The sequence below is a fragment of the Octopus bimaculoides genome, chromosome 10, assembly GCF_001194135.2.
Source record: "Octopus bimaculoides isolate UCB-OBI-ISO-001 chromosome 10, ASM119413v2, whole genome shotgun sequence".
In the NCBI taxonomy this organism is placed as follows: Eukaryota; Metazoa; Mollusca; class Cephalopoda; order Octopoda; family Octopodidae; genus Octopus; species Octopus bimaculoides.
In genome coordinates this window covers 2,165,114-2,178,231 of record NC_068990.1, presented here as the reverse complement: position 1 = coordinate 2,178,231, position 13,118 = coordinate 2,165,114, and the positions used below count along the sequence as shown (strand labels likewise).

General features: G+C 33.7%; 1 protein-coding gene across 1 annotated transcript in view; it reads right to left on the bottom strand.

Moving 5' to 3' along the window:
• The window catches only part of LOC106867322 (cilia- and flagella-associated protein 65), a 720,747-nt gene that overhangs the window by 55,360 nt on the left and 652,269 nt on the right, over positions 1 to 13,118 (bottom strand). Inside the window, exon 32 of the mRNA XM_052971190.1 lies at positions 4,946 to 5,222. Within this exon, the coding sequence (XP_052827150.1) occupies positions 4,946 to 5,222 (277 nt within the window). The remainder of the gene's footprint in view (positions 1 to 4,945; positions 5,223 to 13,118) is intronic.

Here is a 13,118-nt window from a genome sequence, read left to right as displayed (position 1 = left end):
TATATATATACTAAAAGTCCGACGTGTATTTTGCTATAAATACTTATATACTTGACACAGGTGTCCTTGACAAAAACAGGTGGAGACAAATTCTAAACAAAAAATTTCAAAAGGAGACTTCTCACAGAAGAGAGAAAAAGTTAATTCTGTAAAAGTTAAGTATGTTTTTTTTCTCTCTCTCTCTTCTATCTTTACTCTTTTCAAAAAAAAAAAGTGTTTCTCGCAGCGTTCACTCTTTTCCTCTCATTCACGTCTAACGACACTCCGAGTTTGTTTTAGTCCAGTTTCCTTGTATGTCTTCACTGTTATGTTTTTGTTCCCAACTTTGTCGCTCCATAAATACTAAGTTTTATTTTAGAATTTATGGGAGCAACCGTCTTTGAAAACTCATATTGTCCTTGGATACTTGAAATGATGAGTAGAGACAACTTATGAAGGGTACTTTCTCTGTTTACTTCTCCGACGTCCTGTACACATTCATGCATGTATGTATGTATGTATGTATGTATGTATGTATGTATGTATGTATGTATGTATGTGTGTGAGTGTGTGTCTGTGTGTGTATTATATATTATTTATATATGTGTATGTGTATCTAGCTAGCTAGCTAGCTAGCTAGATAGATAGATAGATAGATAGAAAATCCGCACATTACATAATTTTTATAAAACAGAAATACAGCGAAGGGACAAATGAAATGCACTTTGAATTAACGTTTCTGCTTTTGTATCTACAGCAACCTGGCTACCATTTCTAAACCAATAAAGACCATTTTACAGTCGCTGTTGTCAATTATTTGTTTGTTTTGTGGCGGGTTCTTTCATCCGTTTTTACTTTCATCACCTAACTATAAAACCTTATTTAAAAAAAACACTTAGCACTATTTAATCTGGTCGGCGACGATTCACTTCATTACTACTACTACACACCAAAATGTCTACTCAGCAATATACAATTGGACCTGTATCATGACAGAGAGAAAGAATGAACACACTCTAAATTGAATGAATATTTAGCAACACTGCCACTACCACGACGGCAACGACTGCGTAGATTATAATGCGAATGTTGATGGTGATGACGCTGACGATGACGATGATTACAACAGGTAAATATCTGAGGTAGGATAATATTTTGTTTAAAAACATCCGCTGTAAACGAGTATTGGCAAAGTTGTTTCCCATCATCCAGTATTTTCGTTTATAATACAACGGCAACATAATCGTGCGATTAGATGAGCTGTGATTACCAATGCATTTTGTAGAACATTGCGATTGCAGCCATCTCTCGCAGGAGCGTAACGTTAATAACAGTGTGCTGTGCAAAGCATGAATCGTATCAAATGTGATTAATGTTAGACGGTTTATTTACCAAAAGTCATCTGACATCATATACACAGAGATACAGTAGAACTGTATCAGTGATTAGGTGGCACAAGGACAACGAAACATTTTGTAGACTTGACTGTTAAGATATAAATATATATCTTTATATAAATAGATAGAAGTACTGTAAAAGTGTATGACATAGTGGTGAGAATGTTGGCCTTGTGGTCATAAGGTGTCCGTCTCAATTCAGCGCGGTACGTTGTTAACTTCAGCTTCATTGCATATTGCTCCAGTTTAATCCCCTGGGAATGTTTGTCAGATGAGTACTGGTGTAACTTTCTTCACTTCTAGCTCTCTTATCTTCGACATTTCGGTGTGTCTGCGCTGACTTTGCCGACGCAGTGTCTAAATCTGACAGTGACAGCAAAGACGTCTTAAACGAAGAGCGGATGATTGCGAGACTATTGAGGAAAAACGAAAACTGAATATAACAGTTTTCTGTGATCTTTAATGAATATAGTAACTCAAAGGAGATACAAGTTTCTTTCATAGTCACTGGACAAATAAGAAAAACTGTGCTATAGCTTACACTATGCTACTACAATAGCCGCAATGCCGATGTTATTTACACTGAGGATTTGTAAAACGAGCAAAATACAAAATTCATAACCACAAAACTAAATTTCCTATTCAGAATTTATTACATTTTATTAAATTGAATTATTTGTTTCTGGATAAATTATAAAAATCGTTACAGCCTAAAATACGTGATCCTATGTTAACCAGATTATATTCCATTAATAGTCCCATTTATTACTTCATGATGGATCAGAAATGTATTTGCACTATGAACTATCACCGTAGAGGTCTAATGAGAATTAGAAATGAAATTTCAACTAATTCACGTGTCTCTTAAAGGCAACTGACGTGCTGTAATTGTTCAAAGTTTTCAGTAGTAAGCGAAATATGAAATACACTGGTACAATAAGAGGTCGAATATTACGAATATTTCTGAATATTAATATTTCCAAATTTGTAGAATAAAAGAAATGATAAATTATGATATACGTGGTTATTCAAAATGTACCTTTCGAAATTTAGTTAATGAGAAAATTTGGATCTAGTTCAAAACGGGGGCGCCAGTATTTTCTTAACGAAACACTTTGAAACTTGGGACACTGGTAGAATGTGTCATATAAAACATTTTTTCTCTTAGTCTTCTTAAGAAAAATTATTATATTGCAACTTATTTCATGTTAAAGTTGTCGTATTTCTGTAATTTCAACCAATGACTGACGTCCATTCAGCCGAATACAGTAAGTGCTGACTTCGTAAACAAACGATTCTCAAACGATTCTGGCGGTGATAAAATTATTATTTCCTTGTCAAAAAATGGCTGAAGCATATTGGCAGTAGCTAATAAACCTTTCTATTATAGGCACAAGGCCTGGTTTGTGAGAGAAGGGTTACGGTTAGGGCAAATGTTGTACACATACAGTTCAGGCAGATGTTAGCGAAATTATATTAAAAATAAAACGAAGGAAAGCGAACACACGTGTGTTGCCTCTCTGCAAAATGTCAGAAGTAATGGAGATTAAATACGCTTTACACCGCTTAAACTGCCAAAGGAACCGCTTAAACTGCCAAAGGAGTAACTGTAAACAGCTGAATACTTGTCAGTGATTGGTTGAAATTATCGAAATAAGACAATTTTTTACATGAAATAACTTCGAATACAAAAATTTTTTTCTGTTCTATAACACAAAATAGATAAGTATACGAAGTTTGAAAGTCTTTCGGTACCAAAAACACTACATAAAACATAAATGAAAACTAGTGGCCCCGCTTTGAACTAGATCCGAAAATTTTTCTCTAAAATTAGTGGACATCAGTATTCAAATTCCACCAAAATGACAATATCTAACCGTTTATCATCTGAATTAAAATGAATTGTGTTATTCGCCTCTTTAAATGTACTTACCATCACATGATCTAACTGCAGTTGATGGAAAGCTAGCTATTTGCTACACAGAATTTATTCTTATTCCTCGGTTAAAAAATGGTTTAGAAATTCAGACCTACATTAATTAGTTCATGCAGCCCTGCTCATTATTTATTTAGCTAATGTAAAATAAAAAAAATTTTAATTAGGCATATTTCGAAAGGTAACGGCACTTTTAATGAGGTGAAATTTCGCTTCAACAGATTCGAACATTTAAATGGAAACAGTTAAGAAATTTCGAATTTTGTATTGTCATAAAGATTGCCACTCGACGGATATCCACAACACCACTTTCTACTGTTCGGTCTCAGAAAAAATTTAACGTCAGCTCCCTGGTCTAAGCTTTTTCTTCTAACGTTATCATTTTTACGAGCAGCGACTGTGATTTACTTATGACATATTAGAGGCCAGTAACAGATGACCTAAACAATTATAATAATAATAATAATAAGCAAAATGTCACATTCGATTGTTGAGAAGCTTGCAACTTCGCAACGGAACTTGGTATTAACCTTAAAATAGTTGAAGAACCTGATACACACTGCCAGAAAACAACCAAAATGGATCAAGCAAACTGCAAATTGAGAAGCCATGGAGCCAGAGGCCTCTGCATAGACAGCATATACTACAAAGTCGAAATGCAGATGTACATCAAGCAACAACCCATCAATGGCTGAGAAGTTCCGGACTGAAAGCAGAATATCTTCAATGAACGACCTCACGATATTATATACTGAGCAATAAAGACCTGGAAATAGAGGTAACTCGAATGTGGAATCTAAAAACGGAAACAATTCCTATCATAGTAGGTGCCTTAGGTATAATAAAAAAATATTCAGACAAATACATAACAAAAAGACCAGGACTTACAAATATATATAACATACAGAAAATTGCACTACTGGGCACACATCCTACGCAAAACACTTTCAATACAGTAACCATAAGAGCATCACAGGAAACCACAGCACATACCCAAGGCACACAGAGCTGCGCTCGGTAGTGAAGTGAAAGCAACTATAAAAAAAAACTACTGAACAATAATAATAATAATAATAATAATAATAATAATAATAATAATAATAATAGAGTACCAGTGAAGTAGTGTGGTTTGTGTATTTTTTGTTTGCCAGTCAAACTCTTTCTTTCTCCTTCTTCCCCTTCCTTTCTCTCTCTCTCTTCCTCGCCCTCTCTTTTTCTCTCTCTGTTTCTCTCTATCTTTCATTATCTCTCTCTCTCTCTCTCTCTCTCTCTCTCTCTCTCTCTCTCTCTCTCTCTCTCTCATGGATTACGATTATAGACTAAGTAAAAATGTTCAAATCGCGCTCTCACCAAACATTTACCATCATACCGTAATTATTTGACAATAACTCTAAGTGCTTGTATGACAAGCAAACACTTTTTGTTTCATTCTCTTCATATTTCATCTTTGTTTAAAATATGTTCTAAATATACAAACCGGTCTCTCTTCAGACATTGCGATCGTGGGAAGAAGCAGATTCTCGAGTTTTATATATGATCGTTTGATATACGTAGCTGTGTGCGAATATGGGGGTGGGGGCATGTCTGCATGTGTATGAGGCTAGTACGTAACTGAAAGAAAGAATTTACTCACTGGTGCAGAATAACTTCTTGAGAATACGGCACTTGGTGACCTCTCTGGTGTTTCTCTATCTCGGAAATCTTTTATCTCGTTGTTCCTTACGATTTCTGCATCCACATGATCTCGCTTTGGGATTTTCACGTCCTCGTGATATGGCGATGTCGCTACCGCTTGAGAGTGGTGTTCATAGCGTCGTGTTGGAATTGAAACAAACTGTTGATAATAATACACCTTCTCGTTTTTCATATGAAGCAGAGATTCTATGAAATAAGAGTCGCTGAGCAAGCCTCTAGAAAATAGAATTGATAACATAACAGCCGATAACCTTGTAATTATTATCACAACAACATTAGCAATTTATCAAATTCGACTCAATTTTTTTTCTTTTTTTCGTACATATTTTACAAACTGAAATTTCCGATTAATAATGCAACAACATCTATAATAACGAAAATAATTTCTGAGACTGGAGTTAAAATGCAATCGGAATTTAGATTTCCAATCATAATTAAATTTTAAAATCAATTCTATTATCTTATCTCAACACCAATTGTTGGTGGGTTTATCTAAATTTTATGACTTTCAGATAAGATATGCTCTTTAATTAAAGATTTTTTATATAAATACTTATGTCACTAAAAAGCAGTAGCTAAAATCTGCTATTAAGAGAAAGATTAGTCAAATTGTGAAATAGTACTGTATAAGCTTATATTCCTACCCACGCTATAAGACGCGATTGAATCCGACATAATGTTCAAGCAAACATGTGAAATGATAACTTACAATCTGTCATATATACGTCACTGAACTACTGAACTCTTATATTAAGTTTTTCTCCTCTCACTTCCCATGCCACTCCTGTTTTAATCTTTTTTACAGCAAATACTGTTATTTATTTATTTATTTATTTATCAATTAGCTCTTTTATTCCCGTTGCACTTAATATACTAATAAAGACAAATAAGATTATGATCACAGGAGAGTTGTATACGAAATTGCAAACAACGACAAAATGAGAATTAGACATCAAGATATTTAATTTGATTTCAAAATTGATAACATCTAAATAATTTATACCAAATACAAAGCATATAGGTAGGAAAGAATTATGTGTGTCAATACGTTATGCTATTATACTTGTATGTGTATGCATGTGTATATCGTATATCGTTCTTTATGTTACTTGTCCTGTTTTCCATTTGTTTCTCTCACTTATTGAATTCATTTGTTTTCGTATTTCATGTTGCTTACTGTTGGTGACGTCCTGTACCCATATATGCATATGTATTCATATACATATATATATATACATATAAATATGTGTGTGTGTGTGTGTGTGTGTATAGATATATATGTATATATACATATACATACATATATATACATGTATATGCATATATATATATATACATATATATATATATATATATATACATACATATATATACATGTATATGCATATATATATATATACATATATATATATATATATATATATATATATATATATGTGTGTGTGTGTGTGTGTGTGTGTGTGTGTGTGTGTGTGCGTGTGTGTGTATGTATATATATACATATATTCCGTTCATTAACACACACGATCATGGAATAACCAGCATCTTTCACGCCATAAAATCAAACTTACCTATACTCCTATAAATCCCCAAAATGAAAACTAATTAAAAAAACACCTTACGGAATAGCAGACACCAACCAAAAAATCTTTAAAAAACACATCACAAGGGCAGAATTAAAATCAGAGAATGAATCAGAATTCTTAGTAAACGAATGTGTTGATAGATGTGGAACATGCAACAATATCAACAACTTTAAATACTTGGAAAGTGATTCCCACATAAAATTCAAGAGCGGATCCCTTTTCAAAATAAATGCACAACTGCAAAGAAAATTACATTGGCGAAACAAATATTTCCCTCTGCCAACGTAAAAGAATCCACAGGCAACATATCCGACAAGAAGAATTACGCAATATTTCATTAAGTAAGCATCTGGAAATATGCAGTGACGGAAAATTCAAGGTTTTCCCCTTTTACACATGTGCACGGGAGGATCCGCAATGCTGAAAGGCAATGGAACTATATTTCATCAAAAATTTCTCACCGAATTTGAATGTTTGAAAGAAAAGCAGAGGCAGTACATTTTGTAAGTGTTATACTAATGCTCTCTAATGCAAAATCATGGAATTGAAAGAGACGTGATCGAAGTTACACAGTATAAACACAGACATATTCCCAACCACACACACACACACACACACACACACAGAAACATGCACACACACACACATATTCCCAACCACACACACACACACACACACAGAGAAACATGCACACACACACACATACATTTACACACACACACACACAGTTCATCAAGAAATCCTCCCTAAAATTGAATGTTTGAAGGTACAGTGGAGAATTTGAATTCTTTATTCCAAACGTGGCTCATCTCTACAAATGTTCAGACATGTCTCTGTGTGGCATTGGGTTTTAATACGTTGTTATCTAATATACGAAACACTTATTACACCATTCTACATTAGACCAGTTTAGAAGCTAAGTGGAAAGATTATACAGATAAGTATGGATAGAAATGTAGAATGGGGAGCATTATATAAACCTTACATTAAACGTAAGGACCACAGTATGATTTGGCAAGTAATACAACATGTACATGAACAAATCTTGCTAGAACCAAAACTGTATTATCTCGATAGAGTAAACATATTTTAGACGAGATTACTTAGTACTATATAATAAGAGTACATCTGTTATCAATTGATTCAACAATATATGTAATAAACAGTTATAACTTTAGCTAATATGTGATAACTGAATCTGACTAATCGATAACCAAATCTTAGCTCTGTGGATATGAGGTTTCGTCAAAAATCATATCTCAGTCAATTATCTGTTTATCAAAATATGCATACACACGAGAAAATCATTACTTGCTTACGATAGCAGTTGCTGAGAAAACAGGAATTGATGAGTCACTTAATGTAACGATCAGTAGCCTACATTCTGCATATATTTGTCGGCACTTGGCGTATACGTTTTGCTTTTCGTTAACAATGAGTCCATGAACATAAAATGTGGTCTACGTCTAAATGCTGTTCTCTTCGTTACATGACATAGGAATGCATAGCACATAGATTCAGAAAGTATTTCTTCAAATAATTTTGGCATATAAGCCTAAAAATTATAGCCAAAATAAATTCTTTATATTTTTCATTACATTTGTAGATATAAACAATCTTAAAATAAATATATACTCATATTTTAAGAAACCAAATAAAAGTTACAATATTTACGTAGTGTGTGTGAATGCGGTTGAGTGTGTCTATGTAAGTGTGTTTGTGTGTATGCGTGCGTATGTGCATATGTACATAGATGTGTGCATGCATATATACGTGTGTGTGGGGAGGGTGTTTTAGCGACACCTTGTCTTGAGGTCAGGTGAAAGATGTAAATGAGAATTAGCGTGATGCAGGCTATTTTAGTTGTTTCCAATCTGTGAAAACGTGTCTGGTCATGGTGAAATATTATCTTGCTTGGAAACAGATGAGTGCTGGCGGCAGGAAAATTTGCCTTAACGAATTCCGCTTGACCCATGCAACCATGAACGAAATGGACGCCTTCAGCGTGAACCTAATATTCATATCTTTGTCAGCCCAATATTAAGAGTTATATACAGTGCGGCACATATTTAAATAAGGCTTAAAAGTGCAATCAATGTTTTTGTTGTCTTTAATAGGAATGACAGGTTTTGATTTTCTAACTCTTATGCAGAATATGACCCACTCTGTAAGTAATGTAAGGTAAGACTGGAACATACAACCTAGATGATCTGATTATAAGATTCTGTAACCTGGTTACTACAGATTCTTCACAATTTCTGATGGCTTATTACACTATGATCCGACACATTATTCCTACTAGATTTAATTTACATTTCAAAATTTATTTTTGCTAATTATCCACTAATATTAGAACAAGACTTGCTAGCTTCCACATAAAACTTTAAATATCACTACTGATTATATGCAGTAGCTAACATGTAATAGAAAGAAACTAATTCTAATAATGCAGATGATACGCATTAACGTGTGTTGTAAATAAAAAAATATATATGCAACAGCTCATTTCTAATTCAGTAAAAAAGAGTTCAAAGGAAAATACAAACACCATTTAGGACAAATTCTACTGCATCATTGGGTAGCATTTAATAATATTTGTGTTGTAAAGGTGTCGATCATATTTGTTTAATTTTTTTTTTTTTAGCTATTAAATGAATGCAGATTTTATTAATCGAAATAATATTCACTGTTTTGATGACAGTAATATCAATAACTAAAACTTTGCAATATTTAATAATTCAAATTTTGAAAAATATTGAGAACCTTATAGATATTTTGAAATTGATAACACCATCTTAATTATAAAGACAGTGTTAAAATAGTCAATAAAATTTCTCGGGTGATGTTTTAAAATATTTAATAACGAAGATTTGTTTTAACATGAATTAATATGAATTGTTTGCATATAATTCAATATTCAAATTGTGGACAAATTATTAAAATATATACAGTTTAATTTTACATCAAATAGACATTGATTAAGTTTCATCTCTTTAATCTCTCAACATGATACATATTTTGTCAATATTATATAATTTGGTTGTCTTATATCATATGAAGAAATTTAATATTATGTTTACAAATGGGTATGCGATAAAATAACTTCATATATTTATGCAGACAAACAAATATATAGCCACTTATGTACAAGATTTAAATTCTGACAATTCAATACCATATCCAAAAGCTCATAATTTATAGTGTTATGAAGATCATTTGGACCGACATATTTCTCACTCTGTTCAGAAAAGCATACTAAAATTTGGTGCATCTCGTTAATATAATAGTCTTCCGCTTAATAAAAACATTCAAACCGTCCAGTGTGAAATGTAGGAAACGACCGGTAAGAATGGCAATAAATCGTCAAGCATAATGTTTCTTGGTGGTTGTTCGAGGTGTTATAATAAATAGTAGCCATGTCTCTTTTGAAATTGATTCTACGGTTTTAAGGAAAATATATTGAATAACTCGTCTGTTCCACGGTCGGCTTCGTTAGAGCTAATCATGGTTAAAACAAGAGTAACCCTAACAACAATAATTTCGAGAATACCAACAAGAACAGCGGTTTCATCTATCTACGTTATGGCTTCAAAACACGCAGGAATACTTATCAAAATATGTACCTAGTATAATTTGAGAATTTCTCAATACACTCTAGCGCAACAATTCTGCCGGACAAAGTTTTTTCAGGTATCTAGAATGTTCTGTTTGAACGAGTTATGAAAGATTATACATTAATTTAAAACAATTGTATTGACTTATAATAAAGCAACCCAAAGCTATAGTTTTAAATAAATAGGAAAAGACAAGGATTTTTTACCAATTATATTAGAAAATAATAAGAGGGAAAATCAGTGCTTTACAGTAAAACACTTTCCTTCCTAATATTTGGCAATCAAATCTCTTCGAGATTGCTCTGCAATTTTACACTACCGGAGAAAACATAATATCAGTAATATACGTTGTACTTCAACTTGAAATAATATCTTGTCTTCTTTGTCATACCACGCAAATTACAAAACATAGTTCTTTTTTCTATTAATGACCAGGTTTGGTGTTTCACTTTTTATCAATGACCAGAATATATGCTTTTTTGTATGGTCTATTCCCACAAAAGGGCCATAGCTCTTTCTTGTGCATGCTAGAAATCCAAGAAATATATCTACTCTTTTTGTACTCATACTGAGCTAACCGTAAATACTCTGATATGTTGTTAGCTGTAGTAGTATCAATTTAATGATAATTCTACGTTTGAGGAAAGGGACATTCTTAACGATCATTTTTTGACTCAATGTACACTTAAAGCTGTTCACTATACTGGCAATTCAATATAATTGCTTCAATCCCTTTCTTCAATAAACCTTGTTTTCACGAAAACCAGATAGCCATGCTATCTCATATCTCGTTTGTCTCCCTAATGAAAAAACTAAATAGAGATTCTTTTCTTCTAAGTATAATCTTCGTTTTTTTCCTCAATTTCTTACTCATTTTCTAAGAACTCTATAAATAACCCTTCTCTTGTCATTTCCTTAAAAGCTTCTCTCCCTTCCAGATATATTCTGCTGTTACTTTTTGTAAATATACAAACTTTTCGACAGTCATTCATCTGCCATCTTGTTGTGTTCGCTTCCTGTATTTTGTCTGAAGGAGGCTATCATTCAAAATGTCTTTATGTTCTGAATTCACAACCTGCTGATGTCAGCTTTACGTTGCATCTTTCCGAAATCGACAAAATAATATACCACTTAAGTACTATGTTCCATTCTAGCGACGGACACAATCCTTAAAATTGATAGACTTGCGCCAAATTTTAACTCACGTTTTGTTTGAACTCCTGGAGTTTTGCATGCGTAGCGTGCCTGTTACTTGTAGCCTACAGAACTATGCTACCTAGTGATTTTCAGATGATTCTGGCTGTGTCAAGAAGGCAAGCCTTTTGCAACAGCTCTACTGGGCACTATAACCATTTTCTTTATATTCCTCTTGATGCCTTCTGATACTTCCCCAAAGACCCAGCAATAATTAGCACTATCTTCAACTTTTTTAATTTCCAAAGTCGAGCTGTCTCCTATTTAATAGGATTGTATATATTTATTCTTTTGCCTTCCATTTTCACTATTCGTGTGTCATTGGCGAGCACATCTGGTGTACCGTGTCCACCACTACTATATCCGGTTTGTTTTGCTTAAGCACCTGGTCTTTTTGGATTGAGAAATCCTACAGGATTTTGCAGGTCTCTCACTCATGCTACGTCTTGCCTCTGTGTGTAACCCACACTTTTCACAAAGTTTCCAGTGCAGCACGTTCGCTACCTCATCGTGTCGCCATACTTAATATCGATTCTGGGCAAGGTGGGAGCAGTCTTTCACAATATGGACGACGATTTCCTCAAATCTATTACAAACTTGGTACGACGGAGATACTTCAGCTACGGCTACACGAAATTGACGTGTAGCCCCTTGTTGTATATTACTTCTTCATGCCCTTCTCGTTATTTTCCTTTTCGTGCTTTCAATAGCCTTAAACTCTAACTGCCACTAAAAACGTTTCTTCACTTTGGGTTAGATATCTCAGCAAGTTTATGCACGCAGTCTTCCACACGTATCCGTCTCCCTCTCTCATTTGTTCTCTTCGTGTATACGCAGTCATTGTCTGCTAGCAACTGATGGACTCTACATATGGTCAGGTGCTTTATTGTCCTCCGGTCAAATTCCTTTAGTTCATCTACTATTCACTTCAGAATTCCATCTCCATACGAATCCCTGCGAATGTGCGAGAGTATTTCGTCAAAACTATGTTTCTGGCATTCACCTTTGAATCCAATATCATTCTCAATTGCCGCCGACATTCTTTCGTTCTTTTCTTTCATATCATATTCCCAAGTATTCCCGAGTATTTATATCCGGATTCAGGTTCAAATGTTTTCATCATTTCACCACTTGGTTCTGTTCCGACAAATTTTTCTCGTCTCATCAGCACGAGAGAAAACTTTTGAAAGTCCAAAATCTATCTTGATATCAATTGTTCAAACTGCTCAATTCTGCCTCACTTTTTGCGAACAACTCTAAATAATCTATACATAACAGGTGATTAAGTTTTCCTTTACCACTTCCTGGATCATATCCCAACTCTTTCTTCCGGCAATTTGTTATCTTGTGAACAATATTTCGACATCTCTATATTAACCAAAATGAAGTAGATTGACAAATTTATTTTTTGAACCAGTTGAAGACACGAGAGATGTCGAAATATTGTTCACAAGATAACAAATGGCACTCTTCTTTTAATTTTGACTCTATATCTTCAGGAGGAGTTACCTCAATCGTTTCTATATTATTATTATTATTATTATTATTATTATTATTCAGTAGTTTTATTTTTATAACGTGCTTTCACTTCACTACCGAGCGCAGCTCTGTGCGCCTTGGGTATGTGCTGTGGTTTGCTGTGGTGCTCTTATGTTTACTGTATTGAAAGTGTTTTGCGTAGGATGTGTGCAGTACCCAGTAGTGCAATTTTCTGTAT